Source organism: Filicampus tigris, chromosome 14 (genome assembly GCF_054856515.1).
Source record: "Filicampus tigris isolate MCC_2025a chromosome 14, RoL_Ftig_1.0, whole genome shotgun sequence".
In the NCBI taxonomy this organism is placed as follows: Eukaryota; Metazoa; Chordata; class Actinopteri; order Syngnathiformes; family Syngnathidae; genus Filicampus; species Filicampus tigris.
Window position 1 is genome coordinate 15,563,095 of NC_141230.1, and position 15,129 is coordinate 15,578,223.

Here is a 15,129-nt window from a genome sequence, read left to right on the forward strand (position 1 = left end):
CCCAAATCTCTTTGGCATGTAAAGTGTCGGTCAAGAATCTGTTGCCAGCATGCCCACTACTTGAAAAACGGCATTCTGATTAAGGGTGCGTTTGTGCAACATAAGTTAAGCAGCAAAATCCACCCCTAGTAACGACCAATCACCGCTCAGCTTCAGAAAACAGGTGAGCCGTGATTGGTCGTTACCTGAGGCCTGAGCAGTTGTGATATCATTTTTAGTCGAAAGAAGTGACAAAATAGCCGACCCCAGAAATGGCTAAAAACGGGTTGATTAACTCTTATTCAACAAACGTAATATTTATCAGAATGCCTTGCTTCAGCTAGTGGACTTGCATAGAACATATTCTTGAAAAAAAAAAAAAGTTTTTTTTTGTTGTTGTTTGTTTGAGTTGACTTCCCTTTTAGGGACCTAACAGCAAGTCTTAACATAGCAATATCAAAATAGTGAGCAAATGAACACATCTAGCACTATATACAGCGCTAAGTTGAAATGAATGAATGAAGGCCTAATGGAGGGCAGTAATGCGTCATAATAAATTGCATCATCGTAGATAAAATGTTATCCCCGAAGCATGTGTATCCATCTGACATTCACATTACTTATTGTAACCTCGATTAGATGAGTGGAGATTAGCTGATAATGGGGAAGCATTTTAAAAGGAAACAATTATCAGTCGTTTTCCACCATTTTACTTGCTCCATTACAGCATAGCAATTACTAAATGGCATTATCCTACATCAAATGGGAACACATTTTCACAAAACACTGCTGCAAGAGCAATGTTACAGCGATTTAAAAGAAAAAATATTGTTTTAATAGTCAACGCATATTTGGAAGCATCATACTTAAAACATTGTTTGCTTGTTCACAAACAGAAAATATATTGGTATCCCTCACTATTCAACAGAATAGATCGTGGATGACATATTGTAGTATATTATACTAGTTCATTATTTCAATTTGAATTGACAAACCCGTAGTTTTGCTTCTTAAGCATAAACATCAAAAGAATGAGGTTTTTTTTAAACATATCTGAAATATTGACATTTGTCTCCCTGCTTCAGTACTGCCAGCCTTAAAAGGCAGCAGCAAACAGCTTTAAATTCAGTTGCTGAGCTTGTGGAACGATGCCATCAGCTAACATAGCTTCCCAAATGCGTTGCTCATTGACTGACAGGAGCTGGATAGAAGGCATAGTGCAGGGTACAGCAATTGAGGTACGTAACTGCATCGTGTATCTAATCCTGCTGCCGTCACTCATTACTGTAGATGTCGCAGCACAATATTTTAAAAGTCAATATATTTTTCTGCAGATATGCATTCTACAGATAAATGATCGTTGAGGTTGATTGTAGAGTACAATATTGTGTTCATGTAATAAAGTCAAGAATGATAAAACGCAGATGGTGGAGATACACCACATTACATTATCATCTGTAGAATCAACAACACGCATGACAACACAACTCAAACACAAACTGAACACCATCTGCTTTACCCTCAATACCCTTACCCTTTTCTGAGACGCAGCTATTGTACGCATGTGCAAATTTTTCCGACCTAGCAGCACTTTCAACCCACGATGTGTTTATTGCAATGCTGCTTTGTGAACACTGCAACCAGTGCCATATGATTAATCACAGAGAACTGTAGAAGCACATCTGGTTAAACACATTTTACAAATAACCACGAAGCATATATAGCTTGTAATTTGTTTTACATTTGGGCCAACAAATTTGATACTCGATGATGGTCTACACTTAACAATATGAACAATGGACTGTGCAATACAAGACAGGGTAAGAAGAAATGAGTTTTGGCATAACCCAAAAACAAATGGGTTGTTTTTTGATCGTGATCCAGATCAAGATGTAGAAGTCTGGTTCTTATCCAAATCAGGATGACAAAGGTTTGTTAATATATTTTGAGTTATTTATAATGATGTGCAACTACACCGCATCAAATGTGATTTTGGCAACTTTGACGAAAAACTCTCAGAAGGCCTTGATGAATGTGTCTCTTTTGTGCCAGGGTTAATCCAAAAATCATATCAGACAGCTGTGGTTCAAACTGCTACCAAGTCAGTGTGGGTAATTTCCAACAGAAACGTAGCCCCTGCAGTAGCAGGTGGCATGCACAGTGCAGATGCCCGATCACACCCACACAAAGAAGCCCATTCAACCCAAGAGAAAACAAACACACTGCAAATCCACAGTCACTACACAGACAATATTTAAAATCTGATTATACAGTAGTCAGACAGACAGACAGATACTGTGGATCGCTAGCTAGCTAGCTAGCTAGATAAAAAGATAATAATAATAATGCATTAGATTTAGATAGATAGATGGATAGCGATATATGGTTAGCGAGATAGATAGATAGAGAGAGATAGAGATAGATAGAAAGAGAGAGATAGATAGAAAGAGAGAGATTGATAGATAGAGAGGGATAGAGAGAGATTAATAGATAGATAGAGAGAGATTGATGGATAGATAGATAGAGAGAGAGAGAGAGAGAGAGAGAGAGATAGATAGAGAGAGATAGAGATAGATCCCAGTAAAGATCTCTATCGCATAGTATCAACACTGCACAGTGTCCAGATTACATTAGCTCTCATCTTAATCTCAAGAGGCCAAAAAGCAAGCAGTAACAGGCAGACAGAAAAAAATAAGCAAGGGCGTTAAGAAGCAGCAGAAGGCAACGAGTTGTGAAACAAAAACAAAGCAAAACAAATCTAAAGGTAAAGAAAAACTGTTTACCTACATAGAAATAATCCCACATATCCAATGACTTTCATAGCTTTCTTTTAAATATTGTATTAAGTGGATGGATATACAGTATAGCCATCTGGCTATGTCATTGGGCCACACTATTCATCTAATTGCCTAAATTGCTGAGGCCTCATAGAATGTACACAAGACGCCCAGAAGGCGGTCATTTGACTACTTATGCTTTACATTTAACGATGTCACCCCGCCATATCACCTGCTATTTTGGCAGGGAATGGCCAATTTACAAATTAAAGTCATCTACTTGTAGCCAGCAGAGTTGTTTGTCAAATATCACCCTGATTTGTCGTTCAATAGTTGTTGCAAAAAAACGTTGTAAAAACCCCTGGGCGTTCTAGTTAACTGTCTGGACAGGGTTTGATACTATACTGCTTGATTGATCACATGACAACCAATTTTCTATACAGCTAATCCTTACTAGGTTCGCAGGTGTGCTGGAGCCTAACCTACAATGTATACGAATACTGAGAGTTGATTAGCAATACAGTATATATATTTTTTTTTCTTTATGACAAGAAGGGTAATAAACTTACCACTGCAGGAGCCGGCGACCTCCTCATACCCAACACTGCAGACACATCTTCCAAGGGGGACTAACCAGTCACCATCAGCTCCACAGAAGAGCTTGGGTGTGTCCCTTTCTTCAGCATGGTCAATACATGCCCCCCTCACCTCCACCAATGAGGATGAGTCCACACGAGGCACAGTGTCTGGAAACGAGGCCAGGTTTCTCAGTGTGAACGGGCATTTCTTGTAGTAGACTCTGACCGAGACCAAAGCAATGCAGGCCCCAATGTCCTGGAATGCAAGATAGAAGCCATTCTTGGTCATGGGTCCCACCTCACGCACCTCAGTGTTGAGCTTCAGAATGCGGTCTCCGAGATCCATCTGAGTGAAGCTCTCGTCCGCGGCAATGGTGTCGATCTTGGTGTAGTGAGCAGGTTTGAATTTTACGCCGTGCGCCTCGTCAGTCTCATGATAGAAGAGGTTGAAGGTCTCCTTGCACGTGCCAGACACCCAAGGGATGGAGTTGCAGTCGCGTAGGGTGAAACGAAGCTCCACATAGATTTTTTGGGCTGCTTGTCGGGAAATCCAGTTGGATCGAAGCCAGTTGTTCTGGTTGGGCTCCATCACGTTGCACACCTGAAAGGTATGGATGGGCCGATTGTGCTCGTCCATCTCTGTGATGGCATCCCACTATGGAGAGAATATGATTTGGACAGAAGAAAAGAATGCAACAATTGAAATGACTTGATTTTAAATGCAAAACATCCTAATGTCATATGGGATTAACAAACGTTGACAAGCGCTCCGACGATCTGATGATTTCATTGATAAGTGTAAGACACAAATTTAGACTGTTGGGAAATATTTGCCTTTGCACATCGTTATTGGCGGCCCTGAAACCTTCTATTTCGAAATTTGGTCGAGTTCATTCTTTATTAATTTTTTTACAAATCTATATAAGCAGTCAGTGGTGATGTGGATTTGTTATTTTTACAAACTAATGACCAATATAAAGCGCTGAAAATGGCTTGCTGTCTTAGACATTTTTTTTTTGTTTCCTGAAAAGTCATATTTTGGAGACGGAAGGATCCTGTCCGCCGCCAGGGATAGTCATTATTAGATTAGATCATATTCCCTTCATCAATCATCCAACAACATGTAATTTTAGTTGACCTTATCTGGAACTGCTGAAAACTGCCCATGCACAAACATAACAGCTGTAACACTATTCGTCACGAGCAGCTGGAGCAGCAGTACTGTATGTACTGTATTCCCATTAACTCCAAACTATGGGCAGTTTGTAGTTAAACTGTACTTTTAAGTCAAGTAGGCCAAATTGGTGCTGTGTATTTAAGGAACGTGAGTCAGTCAATAGCATATGAACAGACATTAAAAAACACAGGTAAATGGGCAGCTTATAATACACAGAGTGCATATACAGTAAGAACTCAATATATGTAACATGAACCTTGTACAATTTAATAATCAAAAACACGTATCGATAGAATTTGGAGAATATTTTTCATCTGTCTTTTTGCTTTGCTGAAACTCTCCATCAATTATGCAATTGAAAACAGATAAAGGAGCACGTGATAGCAGTTGATCCTGTCGCTCATCTTTGCAATAATTCATAAGTTTTTATTTGCTCAAATCAATGCAGGTCATTGGCATGATAATAACAGCTAAGCTAAGTGTGGAAATAAAAAAGGTGTTCTCCAGCGGTTGCTGAAGGACAACTGAGCAAGCCAGTGAACCCCTTCCCCCAAACCAAAAAGCAATGTAGCAATGTCAGACAGAGCCCTTAGCGACTCTCCCTTAGAATAGTTTATTATAGCGCATCACGGCTGTGTCAGAGGGGGATTGAGGATATCATCTAGTATCTTATAAAACTCAAGTCATTCTTATTATTAGACAGCAGTCTTTAATAAAAAAAGACATTTGTTAGACAGTATGGTTCTCTGCCCTCTTCACCCTATTTTTCATCCGGAAGGTACTTCACATAAATATTCTTGTAAAAACCCTGACCTAATATGTATGTCCTTAAAACTTCAGAACATGAATTTGTGTTAATACACAAAAAAGTATACATTGAAATCTATTCATAAGCATGTATAAAACCGATAACCTGTTTTTCATATTTCATATTCCTTGATTGAGCACATATATGTTGATATAAGAAATAGCCATGACTGGCCGAGTGATGATTGCTGTTAGTTTCACCCCATACATGTGCACAAAATATGATCAGTACTGTTGCCAGTATTCACACGAATGTACAGTATGACCTTGCGAAAATGTATGACCTTGGATTTTCAAATGCATTCCAAACCACGGCTTATTATTATCATTGTTTTGTCTTGTCTGATCACGGAAGAGCAGAATGATTGTAGATTCAAGATACCTCACTATATTTGAATTATCAAAATATAATTGTAGATGTTTGTGGGTTTGTCTTGGTTTATGTTTTTTTCTTTTCTAATCCATCAGTTTCTCTCGTCTACCTCATCCCTCTTTTCCCATAACTCATGTGTCGACCTGAAGCTTTCTTCACTCAGTCTTTGTCTTTGCTATACACATGTACCCACTGATGTGTGTGGGGGTGTGTGCGTGTTGTGACTGTCACTGCAATTGAGATATTTTTAATTCAACGCTGGTCTCCCTCCCTGATGGATGAAAAACTTTCACCTTTAGAACGCACACCCAGGGAAACACCCACCCACACATACTGGTACAGTAATAGGCATTAGGGAGATGGATGAAGAGTGTGCACTCATTGGGGAACTTGATGTCAACTGTGACTTTATGAGCAAAACAATAAGTGTGTGTGTGTATGTGAGTCGACAACCTTCACAATGGATCTTTAAGTTCAGAGTGATATTTTGCTATCGTTTGCTATCATAATCACTGCAAATGTCCCGAGGGGCTGAATTTCATGTTACAAAATGTCATGTATTTTTTGGTAAAAATACAAAAAAAAAAAAAAATCCTCTACTCATGTTCAAAAGAAAAAAATGAACCAAATATTTTGCAATATAATTCAGGATCCCAACAGGTTTTTCAAACTGTTTTTTAGCAAATACGTCATAAGATAATGATCATAAGGGCCCATGACTGAGCGGTGCCCGAGGAAACAGTATATTGAATTTGTAGCATTGGCATGGAGGGGCCCAAAGTGAGACTTTTGTCACGGGTTTCACAAGTCCCTGGTGGCACTCTCCACATGTGAATAGTTTCTGTGTGGTAGATTGATGACCTGTTGTAGCCGATATGCGCCTCTCACCCACTGTCAGTAGAGACAGGCTCTTGTTTCCCTGTGACCTTGTACCTGATAGGTGGTAGAGATGAAAAGCATTCATATGTTAAAAAAGAGGATCCACTACTTCTTTGTAACATGCATCACAGATGAATGGATTGTATGAATCGAATGGCACCCTCTCTGAAATCTGTTCAGGGAAAACCAAAGACGACACGTGTAAAATCAAATGCGCTGTTAAAAACTTTGCGTAAAGCTTTGTCTGCAATTAGCGGGCTGTAAACTGCAGAAACAACACATTTTGCTGGAAAATGTGATTAAAAAAAATAAAAATAATATTTGAATACTTTAAGAGCTCTGGGATGTTCATGCATGCTCTTTTATGTACTGCCAATTTGAAATGTGCTGTTTTATAATAAAGGGTATAAATGCAATTTAAAAAAAAAATCAGATTCATCGATTAATCCTAAAAAATAATCGACTTGTTGATTGATTATTAAAAGAATCATTACTTGAAGTCTGTTCCCATTAGAGTTGAAAGCATTTAAAAAGAATAAAAGGAACCACTTTAATTGGCCGTGATTGAGGTCAGCTGTGGCCCCTCCCATAGCAGTGCAGCCCGCCCTCTTGCTGATCCACCGGCCTGTGCTCATCTGCAAAACTACCAACGAACCTATTTTCAAGCAGAAATGTGGCACATGCCCCGCCGGATTTATGCCACTCATGAAAATAGAGTCCTCTGTGTTTGCCAGATTTCTGTTTTTCCTCCTTTTTAAACTCAGAAGAATTTTTTGCATTAAAAGATGTAAATGATTTTTGACACCAAACAAGTTAGGCTCAAAGAATAGTGCAATGGTGGAGCAGAGTTCACACTCAAGCCGGCCCTTAATGGCCCTTGACTGTCAGATTTTGATCCACATCCGAAATACACTGCAAATGAAAAAAATAATAATAAATAAATAAATCTGCTATGAAGGAAACATCCACAACGGGAGTAAAATGATTATGCCTGTTGTTTAAAATGTGATGATGATATAGCATTTAGGGATAGTGCTTATCAATACATCACTTTCTCTTTAGAACACACACACGCGCCCGCACGCACACACAAGCGGTGTCCCACTACCTATTACCAGTGCACCCCTAAATCAATAATGGCAAGTGAACAGCGGCGAGCAAATGAAATCCAAAAGACCCTGCGCTCCTCTCATTCCAACATCCATCACCGTAAATGGCTAGCCAGCAGGGTGGAGCCAGAGCAGCCATCAGTCATCACCATGGTGATCTCAAGAGTGTTCTCACAAAAGTGACACCTGGTTGGTCAAGGCCTCAGCCATCCTCCAAAGGGCACTGAAGATAGAGTTCAGAACGTATGACCCTTTAAGGGCCACTGAGGTTGAACATATATATCGAGCTGATATTAAGTGATTTTTTTTTTTCCCTTCGGTGTATGTCACTTACAGTATTCCAATTGAATACACTAAACTGACCAAGAAAAAGTCTTTTTTTTTCACTCCAACCAGGTTTTGATGTGGTGTTAAACCTACGGAAATGAAGCAAATATACCACGGTGCTCGGATATGAGACACGATAAGAAAAGCAGATGTCTTTCGGCTCCCAGGTTAGATTCTTTATCCAATTTTGGGTGGATTTATTTTGTCTGTCCTTTTATGTTTTGGGTTGTTCCTGCCAACGGCCTTCCAGTGCATGACTCTTGAGTAAAGACTGTTATTTGAACTGTGTCCCGCGGGTGCCTCTTTGTCTGAGTCTTGGTTTCATACAGAGACAAGAAAAGAAACCAGAAGGCCAGTAACTGCTGAGTATGTGTCACCAGCCGAGAGCAATGAGCAAGACCAACTATCAAGATGTTATTGATTCCTACATAGCAAAACTATTCCACTCAATGTTAATTGGCCTTGCAGCGTCACATTTGTGACAAATTGCTGTGGAGTATAACAGCAAAAGCAAGGTACCCTTTCGTAGTTAACATTGGCGTCGCGACTTTGCTTGACAAAGAAAATGCTTAATTAACCTTGTGTCTGTGTTCTTCACTTGATTAAAACAAGTCATCATACTCAATAATTATGGCATTTAGTGCTCTGTTAACATGCTACAATATTATCCAGAAAGGATAAAAAAATATGTTATAGCTTTGGAGGACTTAAAAAAAGCGGGGATGCTTGCCGGGGACTTCGGGGGTGGCATGATGGGTGTGCAGGTAACAGGAAAAAAAAAAAAAAAGCTTTAACAAGACAGGAACAAAACAATCACGGATTAAAATGTTTTTTAATAGCCTTAATAATGGACACGCGTGAAGATAATTACTGAAATCACATGCAAAGACTGAGAAGCACAGTACATATTACTCAGCTGTGAAAACATTTTAGTTTGGATTTTAGTGTTGCTAGCAGTGAGTGCGTGCACATCGAAAGAGCGAGCATTTGTTCTTAAGATAATGTAAGAAATGCAAGAAAAATAGTCACAAATGCCACTGAAAAAAGTCATACATGTTAAATCACTGAATTCATTCCATTCTTTCAAAACACTCCCGAGTGGTTAAATTTAATTCTTGTCACCATTCTTGCTCTCATTTGCCTAAATGGTGACCAGCCATTCATCTCCACTCTAACTGAGTGACTTCTCATCTGAGGATACAGACAAGAGACCTTTCGCCCTGCCCAATGCCAGACCACTACCAGCTTTGACAAAATATGCGTGGGGAAATGAGAAGGAAGGGCTCGTTCTTTTACGTATCTATTTTTGCCAGAAATGCAGAGGCAATAACGTCAATGTGTGCTCAGCATCCTCTGACTGATGTGAGATCAAAGTGATGGCTGCACACAGTTGGTGAAATGCACATACAGTACACGCACTCACGCACACACTTGACGAGCTGGTGGAAATATAAAGTTGAGATAATACCAGGCCTCCCAGGTAGAGGAAAGCATGCAGCACAAATACACACAGTCAATATAGAACATTAATTAAAAGTTGAGTTATCCTTTTTTTATATTCCAAACAAAAAGGGATCCATGTTTCTTATTAAAAGGTTCCTTGGGGCTTTTTGTGAATGTTAATGGTGTTGGCATTTAAAGAAATAAGAAAAACTGATATGAGACTACTTCCCGTAGCAACTGTACCCTGCAGCAGACCTTTAAAAAGCGTTTATGTACAGTAGATCTTCAAATCAGCTTTTGTAACTCGCAAGTGCAGTCAAACACCAGCGTCAATGATGAAGACAACTTCAGCTTCCTAAAGCGTTGGAAAGGTCATTGCGTTCTCATTCTCTCTCATCTCCTCTAAAACCTTAATCATTTTAATTTAATTGGACACAAAATTATATTTATAGTTAAAACTGTTCTACTCGTTATGCTACACACATTCTAAAATAAGACAGTAGGGATAAATAAAAAAAAAAAACCATGACCATTCTAGCTGAATTTATTGTTACAATTTTTCTAATTGTAGCGTTCTCTTTTCAAAGCCCACAATTCAATGTTTATCTTTAAAGATGCAGTGTGGCCTTGTATAAGGGTCAGCTCATTATATACACTATCTTCAGTGTGCACTTGACTACAGCGTTGCTTTGAAAGGACAACACAAGCAAACCCCACAGCGTACTGTCTTTGTGTTTTTGCCACCTGCCACTCACTGTTGAGAAGAGGCTGTCAGAGAGAAGGCTAGAGATGGAATGAAAACAAAGAAAAGAACGATGTGGAAGTGACAGATGAGCAGCACAGAGAGTCAAAGATAAATAGACATCGAAGGAAACCAAAGACTGCAAGACTGTCAGTGTGTGAAAAGCCAAAGTGTTCTTTCGATGAAATAATTACAAGAAAAAACAAACACTTTTAGAAGATAACAAAATTGTAAAAAGGCTGAGAAGCTTTAAGAAGGGATTAGCTTAAGTATTGTGGTTTTACAGTTAGTCAAGAGTACTTGGAATTCAATTTAAAGCAAAGGTAAAAATCGATACTGAAGAAAAACAAGCACACACACCAGAAATTCAATCATAGGATGAAAAACTGTTCAAAAATATGAAGCACTTTTACATGCTTTCTGAGATTTTTCTCATTATACTTAGTTGTAGAGCAGTTAGCTAGAAAACCTACTCTTTGTTGTGATTGTCTCTTCCAAGCTGCTTTGTTAATAGCTGCCCCCATTGGTGCTTCGCTAAGTGGTTTAAACCAAGTAGGCACTTTGACAGATTTTACCAGCGCAGACCATCTTTAAAGCGCGCTAAAGTGGATGGAGGGATCTATTAAATCAAATACACTTGGTTCTAGGGACTTAAAGTGTACTCAAATGGCAATAAAAGCATAACACTGACAATATCGCACAGTGAGAAAATTCCCATTGGAACGTATCTTCAAGGACTTGTTGAGTCCTTTAACTACACAGAGATTGAAACCAGCAACCCCTATTGTTCTTTAGGCCAATGTACCAGAGTTTTATATTAACTGGTCAGATAGATTTGTACTCATTTTTAACAAATGTGTTTTCTTCTTCTGACAAAAAGGCACCTGCTGATGAGGGAAAAAAAAAAAAAAAATCTTCTTGCGGGCCCTAAATCAGTGATATATCTGTCAATGGCTCATATGTGCCCGTCTGTCTTTCTGGTGAAATCAGGCGAGACGTCTTTTCTGCCCAAAGCCACCTGACTCCAGTGTGCAGTGTCTAAACTAGCTTGACTGGAAATGAGTGCAGACAATATGGGATTGTCTGGTCTGTTCGATCAATTAGGCCAGAGGGAGCAGAAGACACATAGCCAGAGAGAGCAAGTGGTAAAGCGCAGCTTTCAGCATCTTCTGACTATATAATATGTTAAGTGCATTTTAGAAAGCTTGCCAGACTAATCGTTCGACCCCAGTGAAATCGTATCCCTCGAACAGGCTCCATGCTCTGACCCCAAATATCTAAGCCCTCTTTCTTGTGTAGGGCAGGATCCACAAGGAGTTAATATATTTATTATTTTCATAATACATTTCTCAATGCATGTTTCACAGTTACACTATCCTAACACAACAACAAAGGGTTTGAAACAAACAACAAAATGACCACATACGGTGGTTTCTTTTCCAGTGCAAAGAGCTCTTTTGCAAGAAAATTACCATTCAAGGATGGCACATAACTGTTGAACAGCAAATCAACATTTATTGTAAGAACTACTTTTGTGCATTTTTTTTCCCCACAAAATTCAGCTCACTCATAAAATGGTTTGTCTTTCATATAATTCTAAATCCGTCCAAAATTATTAGGCCTACCTATAAAGTAGTATAGGACAGTATTATTGTAAGTGTAAGTGTAAATAAGCCTTATAAGCCATTTTGTGGTCAAAGGTGATATTACAACATACTTAAATTACAGTCGATGCTCAGCCGCAGTTCGGCACCCGTGATGTTGCATAATTGCAGATTTTTTCCCCCAATATTTTTTAATATTTGGGTTTTTCACAGGATTTTTTTTCTCCATTTACTCCACGTTTTTCATGGAAAAATGAAAAAATGATACTGAATGTTCATCTGCATTTTTGGAAGAATTTTATGGTTTGTAAAAAAAGAAAAAATAGCCGGCTGCCAGTTGCCAATCCCTGGTTTAAACAATGCATGTACAGTATTGGTTTTAATTTTGAAATAAGTCTACATGTTTTTAAAATTTCAGAATACATTTAAAATGACATATTTCTGTGATTATGAACTCACTACCAGACATTTATAGACCCTCTTTTACCCAAATGTTTGAAAAAATATTGAAAAAAATATACATAAATTCCTGGGATTAAATAGCTGAGCTGTGAAAAGACAAATATACATGTCTTGCGTATTGAATGAGTTAAATCAAAATTACACATTGATGACTAACAGACTAACAGCGACTGCGAGTGATGGTGTAACGTGTCCACAAGCTTGCTTTTTATTGATCACATTGATCAGCAGGTATAAAATGTCAACATTACACCGATCAATCTTGCTTTGCAGTATTTCCATTTTTCCTCTCCCATTTGAAAGTGTCAGGTTGCATTTTCATCAAACTCCTTTTTGCTGGTGGCCTGAAATGTGTGCGTTAAAACGATACAACAGGTGAAGATTGAGCATTATGTTCTCTTAAGAAATCAAAATACAATAAAAGTCATGGCGTGCCAGTATCTTCCTTTGGTTTTCTCTCGGACCACAAAGAGTGAGACAAATGGATGTGTCAGAGCTTGATGGAGCACTGTGATTGCTCTGCTAGGTGCAAGGCTATTACTCGACGATATAGGCGGCGGCAGAGACAAATCCTGTTTGAATCAACCACACTTAATCTGTGAAACATGACAAGATGTTTCAGATAGCAAAGATAGCAACTGAGGGAAGACTGAAAAGATATTCAAAGCTTGATTTTAAATGACCCATTTCTTGTATTTTGTGTCAGATAAACTTGTTTTGAATAATTTCATTACAGTTTGTCTTTTTATTGAATTCATTCACTGCCAGACATTTTCAGACCCTATTTTTCCTTAATGTTTGAAAAATTTAAATAATAATAATAATAATAATAATAATAATAATAAATTGCTGGGATTGAATGGCTGGACTGTGAAAAGACAAATACATTTGTCTTTGGCAGTGATTAAGAGACGGAGGAGGAATCGATTACAACTAAGCCTTTATAGGGCAAGTGACTATTTTTTGGTAATTTCTTCATCCTTTGAAAACCTCTTGTACCTCAGTGAGGTCAAGAACTATTTGTTCCTCACTCAACCATCCAGAAGAGATCACCCCACATCACAGATCACAAGACTGTGATCGGAATTATACATTAATTAATTATTAATATTAGTCTTTTTTTTTTTTTTAGATGTATTCTAACTCTGTTTATGGCCCCCAATAACACTCTAAAGTTCTTTTTTTAAATTTCCTAGTATTTCAATGAGTGCCCTATAAAAGCTATTTTTCTGATTATTATAGATTTTTGATTATTAAAGATTTTTCTGAAAAAAAAAAAAAAAAAAAAAAAAAAAAACCTCCCAGAAGATTCCATTTAAAGGACCTGCTATAATATCAAGTATTGAACCAGTGTGGTTTTTGCTTTCATGTCGGTCAGCGATTGTTCGAAGTTTTTGGATTGGTGGAGGGCTGCGACTTTGTCAAACCTAGACAAAAAAAAGCCAATCATTTACTCCTTCCAGTACCTCCCTCTCACCTCCACTGTACTCCTCACATGGTGAGGGTTAGCCCAAAAAGCTGTCAGCGAGCTGCCCAATGGGAGCACATTAGCTCTCAGCCCCGGTGTGTCCCTGAAAAGAAACAAGCCAATTAAGGAATCCCCCGCTACTGCTTAAGCCCAGTTATGGCAGAGGTCACTGGGATGAACACTGCCATGCTAAATCATTCTACCTTTTTCAAAGCCTCTATTGGGGAGAAGCTGAGTGTTTCCAGATTATTCCTCTTTTCATTCCCACACAATATGCCATAGGTAAACTATGTCAGTCTCCTACAAAGAACTAAACTCTCACTCAGTAATCGTATCAGGTGCGCAGAAAGTGCTTTGAGATAAGATGCGGGTCGGTTAAACATTGGGATAAAAAGACTTTCTTGGGGAAACTGCCTTTGCAGAAATAACATCCAATCAATTTGACCTACTGTTTCCCCTGAACTTGCCTCATGGAACTTCTTTCTGTACCACTTTTCTACCTTGCATACACTTACCGGTACTTGCAAAGCTTTTCTTAAATAAATGAGTCCTGTCATGTGGAAAGAGTTACAATTCACGCAACTGGATAACAAATCCAAGGCCTGATATTTTCCCAAAACAACGTACCAATATGTCATTTGTAGGCATTTGCTTGCATAAAGACTAATTCAATCTATTAATGACGGCATTTCTAAAACAAGGCGCTTTGGAATTGGCCAACGGCCTGCCCTCTCCCTCCTCACAATTTACCCACCCAGCACATGGGAAATGACTCATGCATATTTCAGCAGAGTGTTTGCCCATTCGGACTGGTACTTAATGTGGCTCCATGCAGACGCCAGATCAGACCTCTCTGCCTTCACCTCACTCAGTCCTTCCTTCATTCGCCCTGAGCTTCTTCACTATTCATCATAGCTCTGATTATGGTGAGAAAGCCCGCGATTCGAGTCATATGCCTCATTTGCTACAAAATTACGAAATTCGTATATGTGGTTTTCAGTGTGTAAGTCCTTGAAAGATCTGCTGTGACAGAAATAACTAATTGACACTGCTCTTGCCTACTAATTTTGTGACATTTATCTCCAGTCTGGGAGAGAAATCACCCATTTCGAAATATATATTTATCATTTTTCACTCTTTACTGGATTTATGCCTAATAGACACAGGCGGTGATGCAGTGAACAAATATGAGGGTTCGACTAAAATCACCCATATGCAAGATAACCTTGAAGTAGATACTGTAAAAAGGGGCTCAGCATTTTTCTCCTTGAAGAAAATGGTGACATGAAGCTACATTTCAATCTTGCTAACAATTTTAAAACTGCATATCACCCCTTTCACACCCACATTTTTAGACTACCTTCTTGCGTGAGAAAGAATACCTAAATAAAAAACTAGTGTGGC

General features: G+C 38.7%; 1 protein-coding gene across 2 annotated transcripts in view; it reads right to left on the reverse strand.

Annotated features, from left to right (window-relative positions):
- Window positions 1-15,129, reverse strand: part of LOC147136524 (ephrin type-A receptor 6-like) — a 142,252-nt gene that overhangs the window by 76,000 nt on the left and 51,123 nt on the right. For both annotated transcript variants that reach the window (XM_086051083.1, XM_086051084.1), the window contains one exon: window positions 3,326-3,989. In XM_086051083.1, the coding sequence (XP_085907209.1) occupies window positions 3,326-3,989 (664 nt within the window). The remainder of the gene's footprint in view (window positions 1-3,325; window positions 3,990-15,129) is intronic.